Genomic DNA, 24,242 nt, shown 5'->3' on the forward strand with positions numbered 1-24,242 from the left:
GACGATCGCAATCTATGTTATTTAACATTACCACATTGCACTAAGGTTTATGAATGCCAATAAAGTCAAAATGAAGAAAGAAAGAAAAAAACATTTCTTCTACACAAAAATTACGCAAGAAACAAGAAACAAATAATTCAAAGCATATTTAGCTCGATGAACCTGTTACTCTTTGAAACAGAAACCACGGTATCTAAGTATTTAAGTTGTAATCATAAGTATTTAAGTTGCCAATAGAATTAGTTCAAAATTATTATTTTAAACATTAAGCTTAGAAGAAGTAGCTTTAGAATTTAGGAAAGTTTCAGAAAAGTCTTGAATAACGAATGCTTTATGAAACTATCAAAAGAATATGAAAATCAAAGTCAAATAAATAGTCGAACAACCCACCTCTCACGACTCAACGACTGAAATACCGATACCTCATCCATGTTTCAGCGCTTGAAATTCAGACGTTCATGATCCACTTTTCAAAAATTTGCTGAACGTAACTAACGAAATGAATAATCATATTTCTGCCCGAAAATTATAAAAATACTAGCTGCAGCTCGCCCTAGATAAAACGAGGGATAAAGGTGGTATATAAGCTGTGTAACTGTCATTTACAATTAAGTGCGGGGCTGCTATGCAGACCATCCCACCTCATCACATGTCCACTGTGCCCTGAAACTTGCTCGCGGGAGGACCTAATGAGTGCGTCCGGCCGTGCTCTCGCTGTGGCTGCATATTGGGCCGACAAAGTGTAGTCTCACTATAAGACATGTCATTGACACGAGAGAAGAAGAATTTACAATTACAGCTTTATCAAAATCCTATCATCAATACGCAACAAATACTACATAACTGTTGTAAATTCATTATCTACTAAATAACCACAGTGACCGTAACTTGTAACCGCAGTATTGCGGTAACCCGCGTAGCCATATTATTTATGTATTGAATCCTACTAATATTATAAACGCGAAAGTTTGTATGTATGGATGTATGGATGTTTGTTACTCTTTCACGCAAAAACTACTGAATGGATTTTAATGAAACTTTACAATAATATAGCTTATACATCAGAATAACACATAGGCTACAATTTGTAAACATATTGTTCGAAATACTAAACCTGCGCAGACGAAGTCGCGGGCACCAACTAGTATATTCATACATTCGATGTGTTAATATTATTGACGCACGTAAAACCTGCAAAATCAAACCACGTATAACGTGGCTAGTACAATCCTGTGGATATCAGCTCCCTCATTTAAATAATACAATTACTGTACACTGATATCCATCACTAATATTATATTTATTTGTTTGCTTGAACGCGCTAATTTCAGGAAGGCTATAAGTAAGCCCACTTTTTGGTGGGGTGCACCGAGCTTCTACGAGTCGCGGGTCCTTGCTAGTCCATGAAAATAAGTCTATTTTACTTGCACATAACAATGGTGAGCTGTATGGATACCTCTATTTCTTGACATAGAAAATATGCAAACAGTTCTCATTATTTATTAACTACATTAGAACATATATCATTGACGAATAGATTTGATCACTAGACAACCTTATCAAATATACTGGGAACTCCGAGATTTCATCATATATGAATGGCATTTAAATCAAAACATCTACATATACTTACATTTTACACATTCAAAAGTGTATTTTCGTCCATAAAATACTTAAAATTACTACCTATAATGTGTTATACAAGTTACACAACCACAATGCATTCCATAGTAACCATTTACGTTATCTGTAACTGCTTGCCATAAAACTATTACGGTATATTGGGGCCGTAGACATCACTTTACAAACTTTACATTGTTATGACGCTGTCTTACCGGATTTAGTGTCCTTTTCTTAGTGGCAAGAGACTTTTTCTTATTATAATAAAACCGAGGTTTCACGCACCTCATAACTATATGTATAGTCCAACTGTAATATCTAAGTTAGTTCACTTCGGTAGATTAAGTGTTGCAAAAACAGTTTTACATAGGGTAAAGGCGGGATAGATGCCCCACTTTTTGAAATATGGTTATAATTTAATAAATATTGGTTCTACATTAATAACACCTATGAATGTAACTAGTTTAATCCTTTATGTTTATTTGTGATTTGTCTTTTTGGACCTAGATACTAGATACACGTTTTGCAGATTTTAGCTTTTTGTAGACCTCGATTTTTGGGGATAGATGCCTACCCCTATGGATAGTTGCCCCACCTTGAAAATACTAGCGAGGATAGATGCCTACGGTGCGGGATAGATGCCCTTCATACTTAAACAGTATGATTTGATGAAGGGCATTTTACTTTAATTTATTTGAAATGAAAAGTATTTTGCAGTTTTTTAAATCTTTTAATGAATATATCATTATCAGATTAATTAAAATTAACACAATAAAATTCTAAAAGTATTTGTTCAACAAAAATAATGTATTTTATATTTCAAACCCTAATTGTAAAATATTAATTATTTAGGTTTAACATGCAAAATCATAAAAATCATTCTTTCTTAAAAACTAAAATAACACAATATACTTAGCACCATAATATTTAACCGGACAGTGCTTTAAGTTTTCTACATCTCGAGCAAAAATTTCTGAAAAGTGTACAGGTTTCATGTAACATTGAATCCAGTCGGATTTAGACTTTGTTTGTTCATAGTTTTCAAAGCATTCTATGCAGTTATTTTTATTTGTATCTTTAGGCTCATCCTGTCCATCTCTTTTAGTCTTCTTTACCGGCAAACCTTTGGTTTTCTATTCCTTAACTTTGTTCTTAGGTGAATTGTTTTCATCTTCACTGTTTGAACTGTAAATCATTCGTAATCAATAAAAAGTGTAAATACCTATATATAAACACATGAAAAATATAAAAAATATATATTCAAAGCACTTATAATACATTCAGGGTACACGTGGTGTATGGAGGGATAGATGCCCCTAGGGGCACCTATACCGTAAAAAATCAGTGCAACTATCCTTTTTGACATGGTTAGATGCCCTAATATTTTTTTAAATAAATAAATACAATAGAGCAACTATTTACATCAAAATGTATACTTCATGAAACAATATACATACGTAATAAAAAAATTGACGGAATTAATATCTACTTATAAAGTTATACAACAGCAAATACTCACCTTTAAAAATTTTACGCTCGCTGTAAGTTCGCCGCGGAGATGAATTCACACACGAGCGAAACGCGACCTCACCCCTCGATGGCGCGTGGCTAATTTAGGTGCGGGGTGCTTGTGGCTTCTAGTTAAACAGTTGTTTCTTAATCGCGAGCATGGGAAGTTAGGTTTTTTAAAAATGGGGCATATATCCCACTGCGGCATCTATCCCGCCTTTACCCTATAATATTTCATTCCCCACAGAATTTTCTTTTCAATTTTGTAGTTAGAGAATTAAATTTTAACAGACGCTGGCCAACTGCCTTATGCAGGAACGTAGAATCATAACCACCTTTGGAATGATAACATGCAAGATTATAAGTATTTAGCTGGCTATCATCAATTTTCGAGATTCTTACCTTCTTTCTTTTCACTTTTTAGACCAAGAAGTCTAAGATATTCGAATAAACTATTCGTTCTCAGAAACGTCCAATATTTTTGCTTGTAAAGCTCCATTTAATACATAGAGAGGGACCAGGGTGAGAAAGGGCACTAAAAAGAAGGGATCTTGGCAGATAGTACTGTACTGTAACAGCCTTTTTATCGTCGCACTGTTGGACATAGACCTCCTCTCACACGGAGAAGGATCACCACGCTTGCTCAATGCGGGTTGGTGATTTCAGACTATATAGTCCAGGTTTCCTCAAGATGTTTTCCTTCACTTTTTTATCAGCCATTGGTGTCCAAGATATACTTAGAAAGTTTACCTACAAACTTAGAGAAGTTGCATTGGCACCCACACCCTCATACTCCAGAGGTTGGTTCTTTACCCACTAGGCCACCACGACTTGGTAGATAGTGCCAACTTATTATTAGTCCATTAAATAAATACTTTGTTCAACAATCTAACGTCACAACTTTCATCATAGATATCCTTCAGTAATCCGTTTGCCCCACATCTACAAACAATAGGAGCCAATTATATACGATTTACGTCACATCCGCGACGCCTGCGCAACTATTGTGTTGCCTAATCGATTTGTCGATACCTGAATTTGCTTTCAATCGAGAAGGCTTTGTTAGACTAGATATATTGCTAATCTATAGAATTAAGACGGTTACTTTGAGACGGTTTAAAGCTCGTTGGAATATTCTTACTAATATTATAAACATGAAAGTGACTGTTAGTATGTCTAACAGGCTTTATTAAAGTGAGCCTTTTAAAGTATACATAGATAGCTGCATACATAGATAGCAGAACCTGAAAAAAAACATACCTAGCTTTTATACCGGTGCGGAAATTAGAGCCCCCGGGGAGAACGTTCGTTCAAACCAAGGGGAACAGTTAGTTACCAAATCTACTTCATCTCTTTAAATGCTGGTGGGTTTAAGGGGTTAAAAGAATAACTTCCAATGCTCCAATGGTCATAAGAGGGATTACTGAACATGGACAATTAGGGACATTTTGGGAATAATCTGCAAAACTAATTAAACACAATCAATAGGTAATCTATACATCTCGGTATCATCACTGAGTTGATTTCGTAAGCTACATGCAAAGTAATTAAGTCAATAAGTTAAGATTTAAACAGCAACAAAACCTTTACTTCCGAATAAAAAGTTCAAAATGGCTGACTCCTAAGAAAATTCCATCCAATTCATCTAAAAACAAAAAGGCCGGTGTTTCTCAAAGATTTCAGCGGCGTCCTAACTTATATTCGAGTTACAGCAAGTTTCCCTCTGTCCGTAGTTGGAACAAAACTTTGGGATTTACTTCTCTTTTAATAAGTTCCCGACTGTACAAAGTTGGCGAGGCAAAGAAAACTAACTTACAAACTTTGATAACGAATGATTTATATACAATATTACCTTGGATTGGTATGTATACCTTTTGATAGGAATCATGTGATTATTAAAAGATGAATATGTAGGTAGATATGTATGATTATATTTCTTCTACGAAAAGTCATTTAAAAGTTTCACCTAAATCTTTTAAGCAACTTTTAACCAGGACACGGGATGTATTTCTCTAGGGACACAGAGATAATTAAGATTTTGATCGCTCAGTAACCGATTTATTTATCCAAATGAATCTCATTGCAAAACTGCAAGAATTTTGATAATGCAGACTCACACAGTGTAATTCAATTCAAAGCTTTGGTCATAACTGTTCAAGTTTTCATAAAGTCCCCCATACACTCATTCCCAAATTAGTGACGTAATTAATGACCACCAATTACCATATGTATCGTGTTAAGCAAAGGACTCTGAGACAGAGAAATAATGAGTAGCGATTAATTTTAGCTCCACATCCGACTGTTGGAATAGGACTTTGTTTGTGTAAACGAAGATAAAAGTTAGAAAGATATTATCACTGTAACTAAGTTATTTATAAACAGTAGTACATATGTATTAAATTGTAAACAGTGTAGGCCAAACATTACACTTAATAAATACACTACAAAAAAAAAAAAAATTCCCTTAATATTCACCAATCAAAACGTCTTGTACCTAATTGATTTAAATGTGATAGCATATCAGGTCCGATTCCCATATTTGGCAAGATGTTTAAACTATTTACTCAGTATGTACCAGTTCCCTGTATATTTTGTTTACTCTCTATAACATCGGTCAATATATCTTTATACATTAACACTTTATGCACAGTTTATGTACAATGGCGGTTGCATTTATCTAGGAAAATAACTGTGTACCAAACTTGGTATTTAAAATTCCAAGTTTTGAAAATAACTATGCGCATTTTGCAATTGTTCTTGCCTGACCTGGGATCAAACCCGCAAACTCATACTTGAGAGGTTATAGTAAGTACTTTCATTTTATATCTTGGGCATCATAGACTGAATAAAGATGAAGGAAAAAATCATCACCAAAACGCATTAGGAAAGAGTCGTGATTAACTCCTTCTCCGTGTGAGAGGAGGCTTGTGCCCAGCAGTGGGACGATAAAAAGACTATTATGACATGTACTTTTATCAATTAGATCTTCATGTTAATTATTTTGCATAAAAGTCATAACACTAAACTACAATCATAACCCAGGCACCACTGTACACAGGATCCGCAGACGGCACAATGCGCACGCGCCGGACGTGACGTCACCGCTTCATGAATGGCCTCAGTGTCGATGACACGGCGCATTGTTGCTACATATGTGTCGGTTATCTGTTGCTTGTATGTTTGTTTGTTTGTTTTGTTGAGGGATTAAAGTTTTGTGCGAGATTCTGGTGGTTAGAGTTTTTGGAAGAATTTTATCAGGGTTTTTCACAATCTTCAAAGAAGGACAGCAGATCGAAGGCAGAGACAATTTACTTATTCTATTTAAATGTGAAGAGATTTTGACCCTACATAACAAGCTTTTAAATATTTGTTATAATTTAGTAACTTTATCGGCAAGCATGAGAAAATCCCTAAAGTTGCGAGCTACGAGTATATTAAGTCTCATACGTAGTCTTAAGTACCTATGTATTACTTTAATAAAACGAACGAACACACGAACACATACACAACGAACAGAGACTCTATAACATCGTCATGGAGAAACACAAAACATTCCTGACATTCAGAAGTGCTTCTAAAAGACTAAATTAAATAAATGATTTGACAATAGCTTTGCGCGAAATAGGAATTAATATAAAAAACACGAGATCTACCTATGTTCAGAAGTTGCGACCAACAGCGATGCAGTCGATAAATCATTTCATTGTAATGAATTAACGTAATAAGTCTCCTTTATAAGGAAGACCAGTTTATCGATAAACCAGTCTATTACTTCTAAGTTGGTAAGCTAATACGAATGGAAATCGATACCTTCCGCGAAACCTTTACTATTATTCTAAATCTTTTCTTTACAAATTACATGGGAAAGCAAGCTTACAATGTATCGCGTAGAATTAAATCTACTGATTAAACCTATACCCTCTTATTATAAAAACTGCCGCAAGTAGTGGTTTAAACCCGACTGAAGACGTCTTGGTTTGTTACGGTACTTACGATAGTCTTTACATCCTTATTACAAAACGTAGACTAAGAGAAGACTGTTTAGTACTTCGATTTGTCTGTGTGTGTGTGTGTGGTTCAAATAATATCCACAGATTATAAGCAACAAATATTTAAATCATTCGCTCAATCGTTCCGAATTCTATGCGCCGTTCCTTTTTACATTATTTTGTTAAGTCTATTTTGATGAAAAATAAATAACTATGATAATAAAAAAAATATCTCTGCAGTTGAAAATATTACTTTTTATTATTTAAAGGTAATTTTATATTTCTAGTATGTTTTAACGATATACATGATCCAATTATTCTCTTTTAAACAACTATCGAGTTTGCGCGTATAACGGAACGTCAGCGCGCGTATCAGAGTTGTTTTGTTTTTAGGTTAGAAATAATTTGGATTATTTTCATCCCGATTTAAATGATTAAATAAGACGTTGTGCATCTAATTAGAACCCCTTCAAAATTAAGTGCACAATAACTTACACACAGAATATCGTGTGCATTAAATTACCAAAAGAAAATGAAACATTTGAAACAACATAAAAGTAGAAAATTATATTTTATTCCGATGTCTATTTATACAGTCAAATGCACTGCTACATGTTGGACACTGTTCTTCATCACACAATCTTGTTCCCTTTCTCATCTAGGCATTTTTGTACATTTTAGCAAGCTTCCAGTCTTTTACAAACATTGCATATTACTGGCAGAGATACGGCGTGCAAAACGCCAAAATAGTCTTGAATCTGTAAATAAACAATAGACTGTATGATAATCTGATATATTTTCGAAGTTTCATCAAAATCTATGTGGTAGTTTATGTGTGGAACATAAACAAACATCCATAATAAAAACTTTGACTCGTATACAATTAATTAGGATGTTTTGGCAACCTACTTGCACTGTAAAGGCTACTTACTTTATGGCGAGCCCAGTTGAGCATCAAAGGATCATCCTGGATTATCATCATGCATTCAATTGACTATTATTTCGAAAAACGTAAATCGATATTTATATCGAAAATTGTCGTCAGGTAATTTGAAGAGATTTTGTCGATGACGCATTCTGTTGGGTCCCCGGACACTCTCAATAGTATTCTAACACATCCAAGTATTCCAAATCACACATATTTATATCCACTTTCGTTTTTTTCATCACAAAACAAATAACCTCAAAAGTAAATAATGTCGGAATTTGACGTTTGTCGACTAAGTACTGCAGTTAAACTAGAGGGCTCGATGGTTTATCTTTTGTACTACAGATAGTAATAGGACTTGCGATAAACTGCGTTTTGTAATAACGTTTTTTCAAGGTCGTACTTAAAGGTGGATTAAAGGTAGTACAAAAGCCGATACTTATTTGATACCGCGTTTTATAATAAGAGGGATTGAAAACAATAATAAGTTTTCGTAGTCTCGAAATACTCGGATCCCGCGGAACTCTTTCCCGTACTCGGACAAAATATAGCCCATGTTACTTAGGCCCATTGTAGCTTTCCATCAGTGAAAGATTTTTCAAATCAGTTTAGTAGCTTTGGGGTACAAACTAACATACAAAAATGTTTATTCTTTACTACCTATTGATTAGTATAGAAGACAAATACGGTCTAATCAAATGTGTGTTAACATCTTGACTCTAGAGTAAATGTACACAAACTAGATGAAACAATTTGACCTCTATTTGTTTGTATAGTTAGTAAGACAGCTAGGGGCTCTTGTAAGTCACTCGAAGACATCCTGAGCACGTCTAATTGATTGTTATCGTGGCTTAGCAACCGCGAAGAGGAAGGGAACAAAGGTCAATGGAAAAACTGTTCGGTTCATCAATTTGTGTGGAGAAAACGTAATTGTTTGTATTGAAATCGTAGAAAATTGTTTGTTTAACAATTTACAATACAAATACACACACGTTTAAGATACAAGATATCGGGAAGAGATTTGTCATGAAATAAGCTGTGCCTATGTACTATCAGCCTTACTTATAAAATAATAAGTTATACTTAAGAGATGTTTAAGAAAAAATCTTACTTATAAACGTGGCTGAAATAAATCATTTTCTTAGCAATGTCTTAAATGAGCTGTCAAATTAAGTAGCCTCACACCCTTGTTTAACCCGCTAATTATCAAAATGGCTGGATTCTTACCAGCTGATTTTTCATTTCCGGTTTATTGACAGCTCAACTTTTTAATGTTATATTTTACGGATGCCATTGTTGCCATTACACAACGTTTTGATGACAAATATTTTTTTAAGCTACCAACATTCCGGTAGTGTTGAGAAATTAGTATGTTTTTATGTCATTATCTGTTCATTACTTAAGACATGCTTAAGCAACGTTTATAGGTCAAAATAATTTAATCACTACTTAAGGCTTTAAGTAGTAATTACTTAAAACATTGCTTAGAAGATGATTTGTTGATTTTTATAAGTAAGGCTGTATGTGTTCAATTTTTTTCTTTTTGTCTGTTCTCCTCTGTGTGTATCTGTGTACATAAACTATTAAATAAATAAATACAAATATCATATCATAAAGTCTGTGGGATCTTAAGGTTAATACCTTCCTTAGCATTGGATCGCATTTGATATTGTTTAAACTGTGATATGCTTAGTTTTGGCGCTAGGGGTAGTTTTAGTCGACCAAGGTAGGCTAAGAACATAATGTAAATGTAAACAAAAATACCTAATGTAAGGGAGCGAAAACATAGCAGTTATTGAACGTAATTTATTATTGTTTAAAATGTGATAATTAAGTTGTTTAGACTCTATGTATTTCGATAGTGCGAAGTTACACATTATAATTCAATGTACCATTAATCATTTCATTTACTTTACATATACACATTATAAGTGTTGTTTTTCCACGTGTAACTTCAGGCAATTTCCTTTAACATTTGTGGTCATTCAAACTCTATTTACTAAAGATATTTATGCTACGTATTACACGATATAAGCCTTAAATTAGAACTTTGTTACACCGCTATAGACAGAAGCCCCGCAGTTGAGCATAAAATCAATAACATGACCTACACTTGTTCGCCTACTAACTCGGTAAACATTACCAGCCTTACTTATAAAAATCAACAAATCATCTTCTAAGCATTGTTTTAAGTAATTACTACTTAAAGCCTTATGTAGTGATTAAATTATTTTGACCTATAAACGTTGCTTAAGCATGTCTTAAGTAATGAACAGATAATGACATAAAAACATACTAATTTCTCAACACTACCGGAATGTTGGTAGCTTAAAAAAATATTTGTCATCAAAACGTTGTGTAATGGCAACAATGGCATCCGTAAAATATAAAATTAAAAAGTTGAGCTGTCAATAAACCGGAAATGAAAAATCAGCTGGTAAGAATCCAGCCATTTTGATAATTAGCGGGTTAAACAAGGGTGTGAGGCTACTTAATTTGACAGCTCATTTAAGACATTGCTAAGAAAATGATTTATTTCAGCCACGTTTATAAGTAAGATTTTTTCTTAAACATCTCTTAAGTATAACTTATTATTTTATAAGTAAGGCTGTACAAGTTTTTTTACTATGTATTAGGATATAATATTAATGATTATATACCAAAGCATGACGGATAGATATCTAGCTATGTGTGTGTTGTGTCGTGGGCGTTATCTAGTGTTTATATATTTAGATTTCTGGTTAAAGTATGGTATTTCAAGGTTTCGGATTAGGTGTAAGTTGACGTTTAAAACTAAAAAGTAGCATATCTTGAGAGAAGAGTTACAAATAATAGGCCTCGGTTCTGGTGTAGGATAAATTACCGAACGCACTTATGTATAGAGTTTTCTATTAAAATATAAGGTGAACTATAGTTTACAGATGGAACTATCCATTAAGTAACTAACGATAGTCAGGTGCACAAATACATTGACTACAGATATTATGTTAAGCAATAGAGTTAGCCTAATTATATATCCAAAGTTGCGTACCAATTACGATATTAAAATCTCATTTATTTTAGAAAAATCCATATTTATCTTTCAGAATAGGCATACCTACTTTAAATCGTAAATATTCAATTAAATGTGTATAAACCACACCGTTACACGGGTTACATAAGATTTTCATGTGGAAAACGAAGGAGGTCCTTCGTAAAACCCCATGACGTAACCGTAAAAGCCAGTTTTATTTGTGTTTTCATTACGTTTCAGCTGAAAGTAATTATGGATCTCAACTGGATGGGGAAACCCAATATTTGTAGGCGTTATAGCTAAGATTAGAAAATGTTCTATACAAAAATATTAAGTTTTTTATATGATAAAGGCTAGATTCTCCATTGTTTTATACTTTAGATAGTTTCTGTCAGAGATCTCACCTGCCTCTTGCGAGAAATACTTTACGCACATTTATAAAGTAGCCTTTAGCCTCTCTCGATAAATGGGCTATCTAACACTGAAATGATTTTTCAGATAGGACCAGTAGGTTCTGAGATAAGCGCGTTCAAGCAAACCAACTCTTCAGCTTTATAGTATACTAGCTTTTGCCAGCGGTTTCACCCGCATAACGTGGGAACTACTTCCCGTACCGGGATAAAAAGTAGCCTATAGCCTTCCTCGATAAATGAACTAAGTATCTAACACTGAAAGAAATTTTCAAATCGGACCAGTAGTTCCTGAGATTAGCGCGTTCAAACAAACAAACTCTTCAGCTTTATAATATTAGTATAGATGTAGAATGGATAGATAAATACGTTAGTAAAGTTTTTCTAAATGTCAATCAAGGATAATAATATATAGTTATTTAGGTATTTCATACTATCCTTCAAAAATTCCAAAAGCTATAAAGATTAACGACGAAGAAAATCGATATGATTCACGATGAAAAACATCGGCTAAAACGTGTCATTGTTCTATTAAAAATAGAAGAAAAACTTGATTGAAATAGCTAAACAATGCCAGGTGCATAGCGCGTTGCGTTGAAGTCTTTTATGGGAGACCTACGTCACGCGTAGAGTTGCCATATCAAACTAGATTATAGAATTTTAATACACATAAATATACTTGGTATATCGACAGTATGTATTAAATAATATTATAAAAATTGATACCTATAAAAAATATGTTCAACAAAAAATCGATGATAAAAATTTGCAAAATACCCACTTTGTACCAAAATTAATTTAAAATAATATTTTGTACGTAAAGTCGTAAAAATATTATGTTAAAAAGAAGATGAAACATATTAAATCGTTGCCGGCTCGTAAAAAGTTTACGAATGCATTTCACGTGGTTACTGAAATTTAGAACTGGTAACGCCATCTAGTTGTCTTATGTAACAACACATGCGTTCAAATGAGTGTTGTGAAATTGAGGACAACGCCATCTAGTTAAATTTTGATGCAACTTTTTAAAGACTACACAAGTGCACATTTTGTTTGAATTTACGGTTTTCCTAATGTTTTACGCCTAGAGTGTAATTTATTAAACATTTTAGGGATTTATAAAGCTAGTAGGCTATACATCAACTCTAATGTGCTTTTGTGTTTTCTCTAGCAGTAAAACGAACTGCTTACCTAAATGGAGTATCCATTTGGGTAAGCAGTTAACTAAAGATAAACAATCTTGAAAGGACTTTTTACACAAATACTTATTGAAAAAATAGACTGCTGCTTAAGGAATGTCTCAGTTGATTAAGTTAGGGTTATTTATTGAATTTACATTGATTTTATTGTTAAAATGAGATTTATACAGTCAACCTGCAGTGTAAGACAAATATTGTAAACACTTCTGTTTTCAAAAGTGTCTATGAAGATTCTTGCTGGTTCTTCTCCATAAGATCCGACATTTAGAACATGCACCTATCTACTGAAGTTTAGTAAGGATGTGTTATAAATAAGTCCATATGAAATAAAAACCTTTGACTTTGACTACTCAAATTGAGCATAGTTTTTTCATTTATAATGCTAATCCTACCTTAAAATGCTGGTGTGCTGCCTGCTCCTCCGCCTCGTACTTGTGCTTGATGTTCTCGATGCGCATCTGACGCAGTATGCCGGCTACCTCGATCCTGATGAACAAAGAAATTGAAATTAATGAACAGACATGGGATTACTGAGGAAAAACTTACAAGTTAACAATATGTAGGTATATAGACTGAATATTATAGACATGTAATATATAACTATAACAATCATTTTATTTTTTATCACTATAACAAGATTTCTGAATAAAATAGTTGGACTTATAATACAAGTTAGAAATGGGCACTGTGTAATGAACATTTCTACAACAGCTGTATTTCTTTTAATGTTTTCATCAATCATCTCAGTAATCAGTTTATATGAATTACTTTAATTTATATGAATTTGTTATTTAAGTATCTTAATCCATCCTTAATATTAATGGTCTTTTTACAGACTTATACACATCCAGTCAGACCACCTTACCAGACTACACATGGCCAATACTACAAACAGAATATACCTAATCCTCATATTCTCCTGCAGTCTCCGCAGAGGTCCGAGGTACTCCTGAGACCGGCCGCCTCTCACTTCAGCTAGCTGGTGATCCACCTGCTTCACTCTCTCGCAGTACAGCTGTTCTCGGAGGACTGAGAACTGACGCTCCAAGTTAGCTGGAATATAGAATGATTTATTAATACATAAATTGTTTGTTACTTCATTTTGTATATTGTTACAAGTTGTTCAATTTTAAATAAATGCTGTTTATTTTAAGTATGTTTTATTTTCATGTGTGTAATTTATTTTGTAGTTAGTAAAGAGGGGTTTTCAAATGGGGGTTTAGGACAGAATAATTAATTTGTCTCATGAGGGTAGTGGTTGGATGTTAGTAAAGTTAGTTGGTACTATGCAAAATGAATATTTCAATCTGGCTACTTAGAGTCTTGGGTCAGCTTTTGCTGGTTTAAATACTTGGTGCTTGTTGTTTAAATACTGTGGGAATATGTGATGTTTATGCTGATTTAGTGTTTCCCTTACCCTCTACGTCTTAATTATAATTTGCTTCAAATAAGGTTGTTTTACTGTCAATATAAACAATCAAGAATGAAACTTAATTCTATGGTAAAATTCATACTCTATATTTAAAATTTGATTTAATAATGTACATAAACTAAAATGAAGATGAGTTCTAAGCTCTGAGAAGCATACCTTGGTTGTAAGGCCCTAAATTTTACTGACCTATATTCTTAAAATATTAAATACTGTTGAGTTGTAGCCTCTTTGTAAGCTCTGAGTGCTCTGATAGAGCCATAACATCGAATTCCTAATAAATATAAGCATATCAAGAATCAACCAAGTGTTTTACTACAAAAGATAAGAAAATTGCCCTTCCCAGAGTCAAAATGCCAACCCATCAACCATTTTAAACTCAAATATATTATTTTTATTCAACTTTCTGCGCTTTCAAGCAGCGATGACATTCGTGAAGATTAAAACGCAATCAGATTACGAAAATAAACAAACAATAATCAACAATTCCGCCAAAAGCATCAATGTTTTGTAAACATAACCTCAAAATGGGGAGTACCAACCTAAGTTATCCAGGCACTCGTTCCTCCGCCTCTCGCACTCACTCTCGTCCATCTCCGAGGAGTCATCAGAATCTGGCTCATCAGCTTCTTCAGCACTTGAGTCTCTATCAGGACCCCTTGAGGATCCATTCGAGCGCTCAGTGTCTCCCCCCGACATCTCCCCGTCCCCATCGCTGTCACCCTCCACTTTCATGGACGGCATTTTCACTGTGTAACCAATTATGAGTGGAATATCAAACAGTTGGAGAAGATAATTTACAGTTTGTTGATTTTCGCTCCCTTTGGAAAGTAGGACGACAGTTGTCAAATTTTATTTGTCAACGTCACGTCAGATTGAGGGTTGCCAGCATATGAACACGACATCTTTCTAACCTATTTTGATATATCTACCAAACTATTATATAAAACTACCAAAGAATTAACCAATGTAGCACTTGCCAATATTAACAGCGATACGAAATCAATTAGATTCATACTGTCTTTATCGGACTGCGTTAAAGAATTGAGTAATTGACTTTACTACATTCGTTTAATTGTTTGTCGGCAAACCATAAGAAAATGTTTAATCACAGATGGCGCTGCCATTGGCAGTTTTTATTTCCATTTACTTACTTATACTGGATGTTACGAATTTGTGTAAACGAAATAATTGATTCCTAATTTTATAAAATTAAGTGACGTTTTGTAAATTACTGCAAAAACTAAAATTTTATTATTGGTAGGTACTTTTTACATGTATGGCGTCTTTACTATTATAATAAAGAGGAAATATTTTTTTGTTTGTTTGTAGCCTAAGCGCTGCGAAACTACTAAACGATATGATTTTTTTTCACTATTGGAAGTATAGATAAGTTAGCAATAATAAGTATCCGAGTAACAGGCATCATTCTGATTTTTTTATTTTATTAGCCTATGCTGTCCCACTGCTGGACAAAGGCCAGCCTTCCCCCAAAGCCTTCTACTTTTCTCTATCCATCGCTGTCCAAGTGTTCCCTCCAGCGTTTCCTTGGGCTCCCTCTCGGTCGCCTTCCATCCTAAGGGATCCACTTTGTGGTGATATTGGCCCACTTGTCCGGGTGCATTCGACAGATGTGACCCGCCCAATCCCACTTCAACTTTGCAAGACTTATTGCCCACATCGAGAATGCCCGTCTTGGACCGGATAATGGTGTTACGTATTCGGTCGCTAAGCCGTATGCTGAGCAGGCTAAGCTCCATGCTTCTTTGGCATACTTTTAGCCTGGGCCCCGATTCTCCTAAGTTTAAATAAAAAAATGTTAAAATCGAATAGAAATCGAATCGCAATAGCAGTTTTAACCATATCGGGCATTCTGCTACTAATAAAAGACCAATCGTATTCGATTGACATTTGATTAGTGTACGATTGGTCTGCTATTTTGGTGATTTTGGTCTATACGGTAGTTTGCTGTACAATCATTTTGCAATCGTAAATCATTTGCAGACAAAATGATTCATTATTGAATGACAGAAAAGGATAAAAACGTTTATTTCAAAGAAAAAATAGCGGAATGCCACATGCGCTTCAATCGTAATCGATTCGTGATTGGATCGCAATCGAATGTGAATCGTATGTCGCTTAAGTAAAATTAGGAGAATCGGGCCCCTGCAAAGCGAAGGTTAGTGAGTGTTTTACTGCCGACTCAGATACCTACCCTGCGATATCCAGGGGTCGGCCAGTTCCTTAACAACCTCTTCAAGTGTGCTGGTAAAAAGTTTTGTTGAGAGCGGATCACCCTGCTTGACTCCTTTATGTATTAGAAATTTGGTGCCTGATGTGTCTAATTTTATGTTGGTGGTGCTATTGCAGTATATGGCTTTCAAGAGGTCTATGTACGTTTTTTCTATGCCTTGGTCTTGTATAGCTGAGAATATTGCTGAATGCTTTATACTATCAAAAGCCTTTGTATAATCTACGAATGCCAAGTACAATGGTTTCTGGAACTCTATTTCCTTATCTTATATCGCTATCATATGAAGAATACTTACTATGATTAGATAATAATGGATAGCCTACAGCTTATAGGATACATAAAGGACATTTACACGCAACACTCAATTTACGGGATACTGCATTATTGCATAGTATCCAGTAAAGTTGTTATTTGTAGGTTGAAAGTAAAATAAAACAAACATTATATCTGATATTAAATTTAATAGGTATTCTATTATTTACAATAAATTGTTCACTATTAACATGTTATTTATTTATATCTTTATCATTTCCTCAGTTGTTAATAAATTATATACATGGCTATTTATAAATAAGATAATATCAATACTGTGAAGTTCGACAAATCCACAATTTCGTATTATGAGCACGAAAAATGTTAAGAAAATTGTTCTCTGATGGTAATTTTAATACCTAAGTACCTACGCTCCAAACATTATTGGTGCTCATAATACTTTAACTATAACTTAAAACACACAGAATTATATATTTCTATTTGAAAAAGAAACAAATTATAGTTTACAAGTTTTAGCACCTCGACAGGTTACAACTGATTTATATTTTATTCAAATACGAAATAACTTACACAACTAATGCAATTTCACGATTGATTTACAAAAAAACTTTATATTATGACACAATGTCTCAAAATCAGTACACATAACATGAAAGTGGTAATGATGAAATACCTACAACATACATATAAAGTAACATATTAAAAAATTGTGATTATGTTAAAAATGAATATTAAATCCACAGTTCATTGTGGCCTTATATATTTGGCACTAAATTATTTGGATGCTCATGTCTATCTACATAGATATACAAATATTAACGGAACTAATTAATCGGGACATTTAGAATATTGTGGTCGTACATTAATTTGTATTGCAATGAATTTTATCGCAGTATTGTGTTCGTAACCAGACAATATTAATACTAATAAGTCTAAATCATGTCTTCCAAACTTTGTACCTAGTGTAGTAGCTGCAAAGTGATAGTACGGATACTGTAAATAAATGTAAGCGCATACACATTTTATTTTTTAACAAGTTCATTTACAGTATCGTAAGTAGAATCACTTTTTTCGAGTATTATCCTATGTTATTATTGTCTTGTACAACTTGATTTGAAATTACTATAAGTAGAACACAATTTTATAAATCATTTACTCTGACATATAGAAATAAGCCACATGGCTTTATACGAGGTATTGGAAATCATTCAAAATTTAAAAGAATAACTTGAGTGAAGATGTAAATTATTAATATTTTCTGGTTACACGTAAGGTATCCATACGAAGGTAGTTGTTTAACGTGATCAACACCCCAGTTCGCGAATATTCACTCTAATATTATTTTATCTATAGGTAGGTATACGTTAAACGGGTAAATTTGCCAAAAAGAATAATTTATTGGCCGAAAATATTAATTGAAATAGGTATACTATAAAAAACAGATATGTCGTTGTACAGTAGGTAAATTGATTATAAGGATATAAAATATTGCTTTTCTACTCACTATAATAGCAGTGTTAATTTTAATTGGTTTTATTGTAACTATTAACGTCCTACCACCGAGTCGTTTCTTTATAGAGAAATCCACAAGAAGACTACTGGAGAAATTTTTCAAAAAATCCTATTTTTTTTATTACTACGTACCGTATAAATTTGGCAATTTAGAGATTTATTTTATTGTTTATCATCGTATTTATTAACTATCTATTTTATTCATTGCAAACTATAAATTCCATTGCATTATTGTTGGTAGTAAGTATGTAATATTTTAGAATTTCTTTAACAATCTTAGAATTTTTTAACATGCTTAATTTATTTTTTTCGGACCGGCAATACATGCGAATAATTTCATTTAATCACAAACATCTTTGATGTTATAATTTTTTAAGAAATTTTTAAAGTAATATTCAGGGCAGCAAAGAAAAAATAATGGGTATTTGCATTGGACAGTCTTCACAATTGCATAATATTCTTTTTTAAATAGTAAATAGTATTACTAAACGAATGTAACTATTCTATAATCACTTTGGAATGTATGTAAATAATTTCGTAAAAGCAGTTTACAAACTCATAATACCTATTTAATTTAACCGAAAAGTTTTTTTATTGGCAATTTTTATATATTCTTCCAATTTAGTAGAATTTTAAATACAAGTAAAAACTTTCTATGTAAGTACATAATTGAATACACTGTTTTGTATAAATGATATTATCAAGCAATAATTATAAACATGCCTTTATTCAAAGAGATAATTTTAGATTTTATTTTTATTGGCGTCATAATACACTCATACTTTTAGGTTCAAAAGTTTGGGGCGTGCGTTGCCGAGTCAGTCAGGACAAAACGTTGAAAATATTATTTCAAATATTTATATATAAATGTCTAAACTACCGAAGGATTTAATGACTGACTCTTGGGGTCATTTATTATAATAACTATTTCTAAATATTATTAAAACGAGAAACAAAGATAACACTAACCTTGCTTCGTTTCTTATTTTAACAAACAATTACTTAGAAGTTTAAAATGACATAACATCCACGAATAAGGCAGTATATTTGTTAAAATTTAAAAAGAAACTCGCTATGGTTTATATTGATAAAGTCGATCTTTTATTGTATTCACTATATTTATGCACAAAACATCTTTATATATCGTAACATCAGATAGTGAGTTTATTGCCAATATTTATTTTCAAAATGAGAAATTCAATAATTACGGATAAAAACTTACGAATTTCGTGGTCTTTCGACTTTTACTAATAAATAAGTATTATTTTATTTCTCTCGTTTTGATTTCATAACACCATCTCTACACTCATTTTCATAAGTAAATCGCACCTCACTCGTAACACTTATAATATTTTATGAAATAATTCCGTAACTAAACTAAAGTGATGTTTGAAACGATTAAATACACTCGTTCTGTAAAAATCGACTCGAACCGTACAATCGAGTCATCCTAACGCAAAAGATCTCGCATCGCTCTCGCTTTTTAAATATTCAATTTCAACTAAACAAGATTTCGGGAACACATTTCTAAATTCTATATTTTCTACGTGTTTACGATCGGAGAAGGTATCCTCTCTACTCTGTCTATCGCTACCGAGTACTCTCATATTTGTGTTCGTTCTGAATCTGTTGTCGCAAACCTCGAGGAAGTAGAAAAGCAAATGTAAAACCATTTGCGTGACGATGTCGAAGACTCGCTGGAGCTTGGTGAGGCCGGGCAGGCGGCGGCGGGCGAGCGGGCGGGGCGCGGGCGGCGGCGGCGCGGCGCGCGGCGGACGGCGCTAGGTGTGCTTGAGCCAGTGCGCCGGCACCCACTGCGGCTCGCGCTCCAGGCTGTTGATCTCGTTCAGCAGCTGCTGGTAGGCACGTTGGGTGTCGTTGTTGATGATGATCATGTCGAACAGGTGGCCCCATCGCAGTTCCATGTCGCGTGCGGTGGCTATTATTTCTTTTAGTTCTTCCTCCTGGAATAAAAAAACAACGAATTAGACCGCTACTTTAGAGTATAACATGACGTCATCTATATAAACGATTCGGCTTTTGAAGCCACACTTTTTGCAAATATTATTTTTAATCAGTACATACATATGTCATCTGGTGATGATTTTAGTTCATTGCAAGTTTTATACAATATACATATGCTATTTCAAGTTCTCATGTGTATTTGATGAAAACTGAACGCTAGATCTAGTTCCATAAAATCTTACCTTGAAAGCCTCTCCGTTTCTGATCTTCTTTTGTCTAAGTTTCTCCAGGCTGGGTGGTGCGACGAACACGGTGTAAGGTTTCAGGTCAGAGTTGCGTAGGATCTTCAGCGACTGAGGATGAAGGTTCAGCACGCAGATCTTCCCTGAGTTCACAACTTCGCGGATCGCTTCTAACGATGTGCCTGTAATGTAGAAGTTTATAGGAATAAGAATAAACATTCTAAGCTTTCAAAAGAGTTACAGTAGAGTTGCAACTTGCTGGTTTTGACCACTTTCTTTGATCTTTCATTAGACGCAATTCTGAAGTCATGTTCGGATAATTTTCAGCCGAGTCAGGTCTAGAAATTTTATGTTTAATTTACTTTTTTCTTCGATAATTTGTTTAATGTGTTTCTTACCGTAATACGCCTTTTCGTACTCTCCGTGTTCGACAAACTTTCTGTTGAGTATGTCAGCCTCGAATTGTGTGCGTGAGATGAAGTGGTAGTCCTGGCCAGGCACCTCGTGGTCCTTGCGAGGACGAGACGTGTCTGGAAAGAGGATAGCGAGATATTGAAAGAAATATGGAAAATAGGGAATTCTTCCACGATTACCAGGTGGATAAAGAGGAAGCTATAAATACAGAGGTACTTTTTTCATTGGGACCCAAAGAATGTAACAATATTATAACCTCCATACAAATTAAGGGGATTAAGAGCCATTTGAAACTGGTTAAAATGACTATAAGTATTTAGTACTTACGGGGCACAGCAGCTGCGAACCTCGAGCTATCTTCCATTAGCCTCTGCCTGAGCTCGTGCCGGCCGATATTGGGAGGGCCTATGAGGACAATAGGCCGCTTGTGAGACGCCCTCGGGTAGTACAGCGCCACCTCTTCGTACGTCAGGATCTCCTCTTGCTCGTATTCTGGAAGATTTAACCTCACTAATCTCACTTATAGGGCATTTTTGTGGGGCGGTTTGGTAAAATCAATTTTTGGAAGAGTGAAGATGGTAACTAGTTTAACAGGCAAAATGAAAAAGGGAAATGGCTACAGAAAAAAAACTTGTTACAAGGCAGGAATTGATGAGTAAATCTAGGTGAGATTATGTCTACTACTATATGTTTTTTGTTTTTTAATAAAGGAGCAGGCAGCTAGATGATAATTTTACTAGGTACTAGATGGCCTTTGTTTTTGGAGTTAATGAGTAAGTATTTATAATTCAACCGTTCTATGGCATCTAGAGGTCATTACATTCATGAATGATTAAAGAAAACTTAGTCTACACCTATTTCATTTATTTTTAAACATAATCAACGTTAAGCAACTCACCATCCCCACCAGACGTAGAGTATATGGGGTATCCAGCTTCGCTCGTGGCCTTCTTCCCCTTCTTCTTCCGCGGCGGTTTCTTCGCGCAGAGTAAGGTGCCTCCTTTGCGAGGCTTGTCTCTGGCTGCTACTTCGCCTGCTAGCGTAAGCTTCATTGATTCTCGCCTGGAGAGAGAAGGAGAAGTAGTATTAGTGGATGATGAACCGATAAGATTATTGTATTATACTTCTTTGCTACTGGGACAAAAATATCTTGATGACCATAAAATTCATGTATCCAAAATTCCTTGTAAAATATACATAAAAGCAGCGAGATTTCATTTAAATCACATTAACATCCAGGGTTGCCATTTAGAAGCTTAAAGAATGAAATGCGTTCAAACAAATGAATTATTGGATTTGGATTGTTTTTATTTCACATTCAGTATTCTGGTAATACTTTTAGTTGCTTGTAGTCAAGGATATCTGTAGTCATATTATAAATACTTACTGGTGCTGGAATGCCTGGCTTGGTATGAGTCCAGCGAGGGTCTGATCTTCCTCTCCCTCACGGAACGCTTGCCACCAGTTAGGATCTTCACGACTGATCACGTGGAGGACATCGCCCTTTTGGAAACTTATGCCTGTAATGCAAAGATATCGTAATTAGTATTATAAAGATTATTTCTCATTTTAGGATTGATCGGACTCAATAAAAATGTTCAAAGTATATCTGATTAAAAAGAAAATTTAAGAAGCCGACATTATGCAGTTGTGTTTTCATATTTATAAAAACAACAATAACAGTATTTGTAGGTTCAGTAATCCACAAAAATTGGTGAACTAAAGTATCCTCAAATCTTATTACTGCCAATATGAATATTGATGAAACTTCGTAGTTATACAGCTTATACATCAGAATCACATAAAGGCTACTTATTAACACTGTCCGGGCGAAAGCTAATCCTACTAATATTATAAACGCGAAAGTGTGTATGTATGGATGTATGGATGTTTGTTACTCTTTCCCGCAAAAACTACTGAATGGATTTTAATGAAACTATAATAATATAGCTTATACATCAGAATAACACATAGGCTACAATTTGTAAACATATTGTTCGAAATACTAAACCTGCGCAGACGAAGTCGCGGGCACCAGCTAGTGTACTATAATTTTCAGGATGCAGACAATAATGAACCATAACGTCGACACTCACCAAGCTCCCTACAAGGGATATACACATCATCCTCCGGATCATAATCAAAGTGCGCTCGCACGTGCAGCACGCGGTGCGGCGGCGGAGCCCGCGCCGGGGCACGCGGCGCCAGCACCACGCACAGCGTGCCCGACAGCGCGCCCAGGACTTGGCACACCTCGTGCACTGACTTGCCGCGCATTGCTACGCCGTTTACTTCTAGAAGCTGTTGGGAATTGAGAAGTTAGTGAAGATGGAGATTATAATCCGTACAGCCTTTGGCAAAAGGCTTTACAAAATTAGTTATAAAGTCTTTATTAACTAATTTTGTAACGTCCTTTGCAGGTAAATGAGAGAAGCAGATTTGGATTGTTACTGATGTTAAATTAAGAGTTAGTTCCAAAATTTTGCATAATTGTAGAAGGTTATTTTCTTTTGAAATTGTTCTGCCTATCTTTATGTACGAAAATCAATTTCAGACTTTAGGTTACGCTATATTTAATTTTTTTTTCTTTCGAAATCCATCGTTAAATCTTTAATATTGCTCATAGGGCTCACCTCATCTCCTTCATGTAATAGTCCCGACTTCTCTGCCGCTCCTCCTCTCACTATCCTGCCGATTATAACGGCCTCGCCTTCATTTCGTACTGTAGCACCTGTACAATAAAATTACAATGTCATTCCAGTTCTACAAGCACTCTTCAAATGATCATGAATCCTTTCAAGGAAGGAAGGGAATCCATGCAAGGTAGGATGTAGGATGGATTTTTAGGTCTGGCTGTCCAGAAAAGTTTCCAATGAATTGTGAACCTCCTCCTTTTTGGCAAGTGATTTTAGTCAGCCGTAAAACAAGCTGGTTCAAGGAAAGGAAGATGGTCTTACCAAGTGGTTCGTTAGTCTTCTCGATTTTGATAATTTTAATATGTTCGCTGGGGTCGTCGGGTGAGTGCGCCGTCAGTGCCTTGTCGTTCTCGCCCTTGTGATTGTAGTTATTGCCAGTCTGGAAGGAAACAGAAAAAATATTCTATTAACTATTAGAAACATATAAACATGATCACGAATTGATTAATATGTTAGACAACACAATAAGGCTCGTTATCAAATAGAAGCTAAAGAGAGCCTTAAGGCATATTTCATAACTCAAGGATGTCAAGGGACGCTGCGATCACGACGCAAGTTTTATAAACCACAACATTTTTTATACTGGAATCAACACCTATAACTAGAATAAGCTGAAGACAGCAATAAGTCTACAAACAAAACAAATAACCGCATTTACACTGCAATGTTGGAAATGAAACAATCTCGAACTATGAAAGTAGATACTTCCATCATAACGTTTTTATAATTTCAACAGACGGAAACTCTTCAAACTTAGTCTGCACTACGGAATGTCCGAATATAATAAGT

At 34.5% G+C, this 24,242-nt stretch overlaps 2 protein-coding genes and 1 long non-coding RNA gene across 6 annotated transcripts in view; all 3 read right to left on the reverse strand.

The window, feature by feature from the left end:
- LOC110381002 (breast cancer metastasis-suppressor 1-like protein) overlaps positions 1-14,966 on the reverse strand; it is an 85,508-nt gene extending 70,542 nt beyond the window's left edge. Inside the window, exons 1-3 of the mRNA XM_064038608.1 lie at positions 14,640-14,966; positions 13,571-13,721; positions 13,061-13,154 (exon numbers count right to left, since the gene is read on the reverse strand). Of these exons, the coding sequence (XP_063894678.1) occupies positions 13,061-13,154; positions 13,571-13,721; positions 14,640-14,841 (447 nt within the window). The 5' untranslated portion in view covers positions 14,842-14,966. The remainder of the gene's footprint in view (positions 1-13,060; positions 13,155-13,570; positions 13,722-14,639) is intronic.
- Positions 7,673-8,519, reverse strand: LOC135117993 (uncharacterized). The gene is made up of 2 exons (XR_010277292.1): positions 8,050-8,519; positions 7,673-7,876 (listed from the first exon to the last, which is right to left on the reverse strand). It is a non-coding gene; the product is annotated as an uncharacterized LOC135117993 (long non-coding RNA).
- A 1,826-nt stretch (positions 14,967-16,792) lies between the features above and the next one.
- The window catches only part of Sdt (stardust), a 159,530-nt gene continuing 152,080 nt past the window's right edge, over positions 16,793-24,242 (reverse strand). For 3 of the 4 annotated variants that reach the window (XM_064038587.1, XM_064038589.1, XM_064038590.1), the window contains 9 exons: positions 23,715-23,832; positions 23,391-23,488; positions 22,854-23,058; positions 22,145-22,277; positions 21,656-21,819; positions 21,085-21,267; positions 20,742-20,873; positions 20,344-20,525; positions 16,793-20,100 (listed from right to left, as the gene is read on the reverse strand). In XM_064038587.1, coding sequence (XP_063894657.1) covers positions 19,918-20,100; positions 20,344-20,525; positions 20,742-20,873; positions 21,085-21,267; positions 21,656-21,819; positions 22,145-22,277; positions 22,854-23,058; positions 23,391-23,488; positions 23,715-23,832 — 1,398 coding nt within the window. In that variant the 3' untranslated portion in view covers positions 16,793-19,917. The remainder of the gene's footprint in view (positions 20,101-20,343; positions 20,526-20,741; positions 20,874-21,084; positions 21,268-21,655; positions 21,820-22,144; positions 22,278-22,853; positions 23,059-23,390; positions 23,489-23,714; positions 23,833-24,242) is intronic. The other variant, XM_064038588.1, reaches the window with a different exon arrangement.

Source organism: Helicoverpa armigera, chromosome 16, assembly GCF_030705265.1.
Source record: "Helicoverpa armigera isolate CAAS_96S chromosome 16, ASM3070526v1, whole genome shotgun sequence".
NCBI classification, from domain to species: Eukaryota; Metazoa; Arthropoda; class Insecta; order Lepidoptera; family Noctuidae; genus Helicoverpa; species Helicoverpa armigera.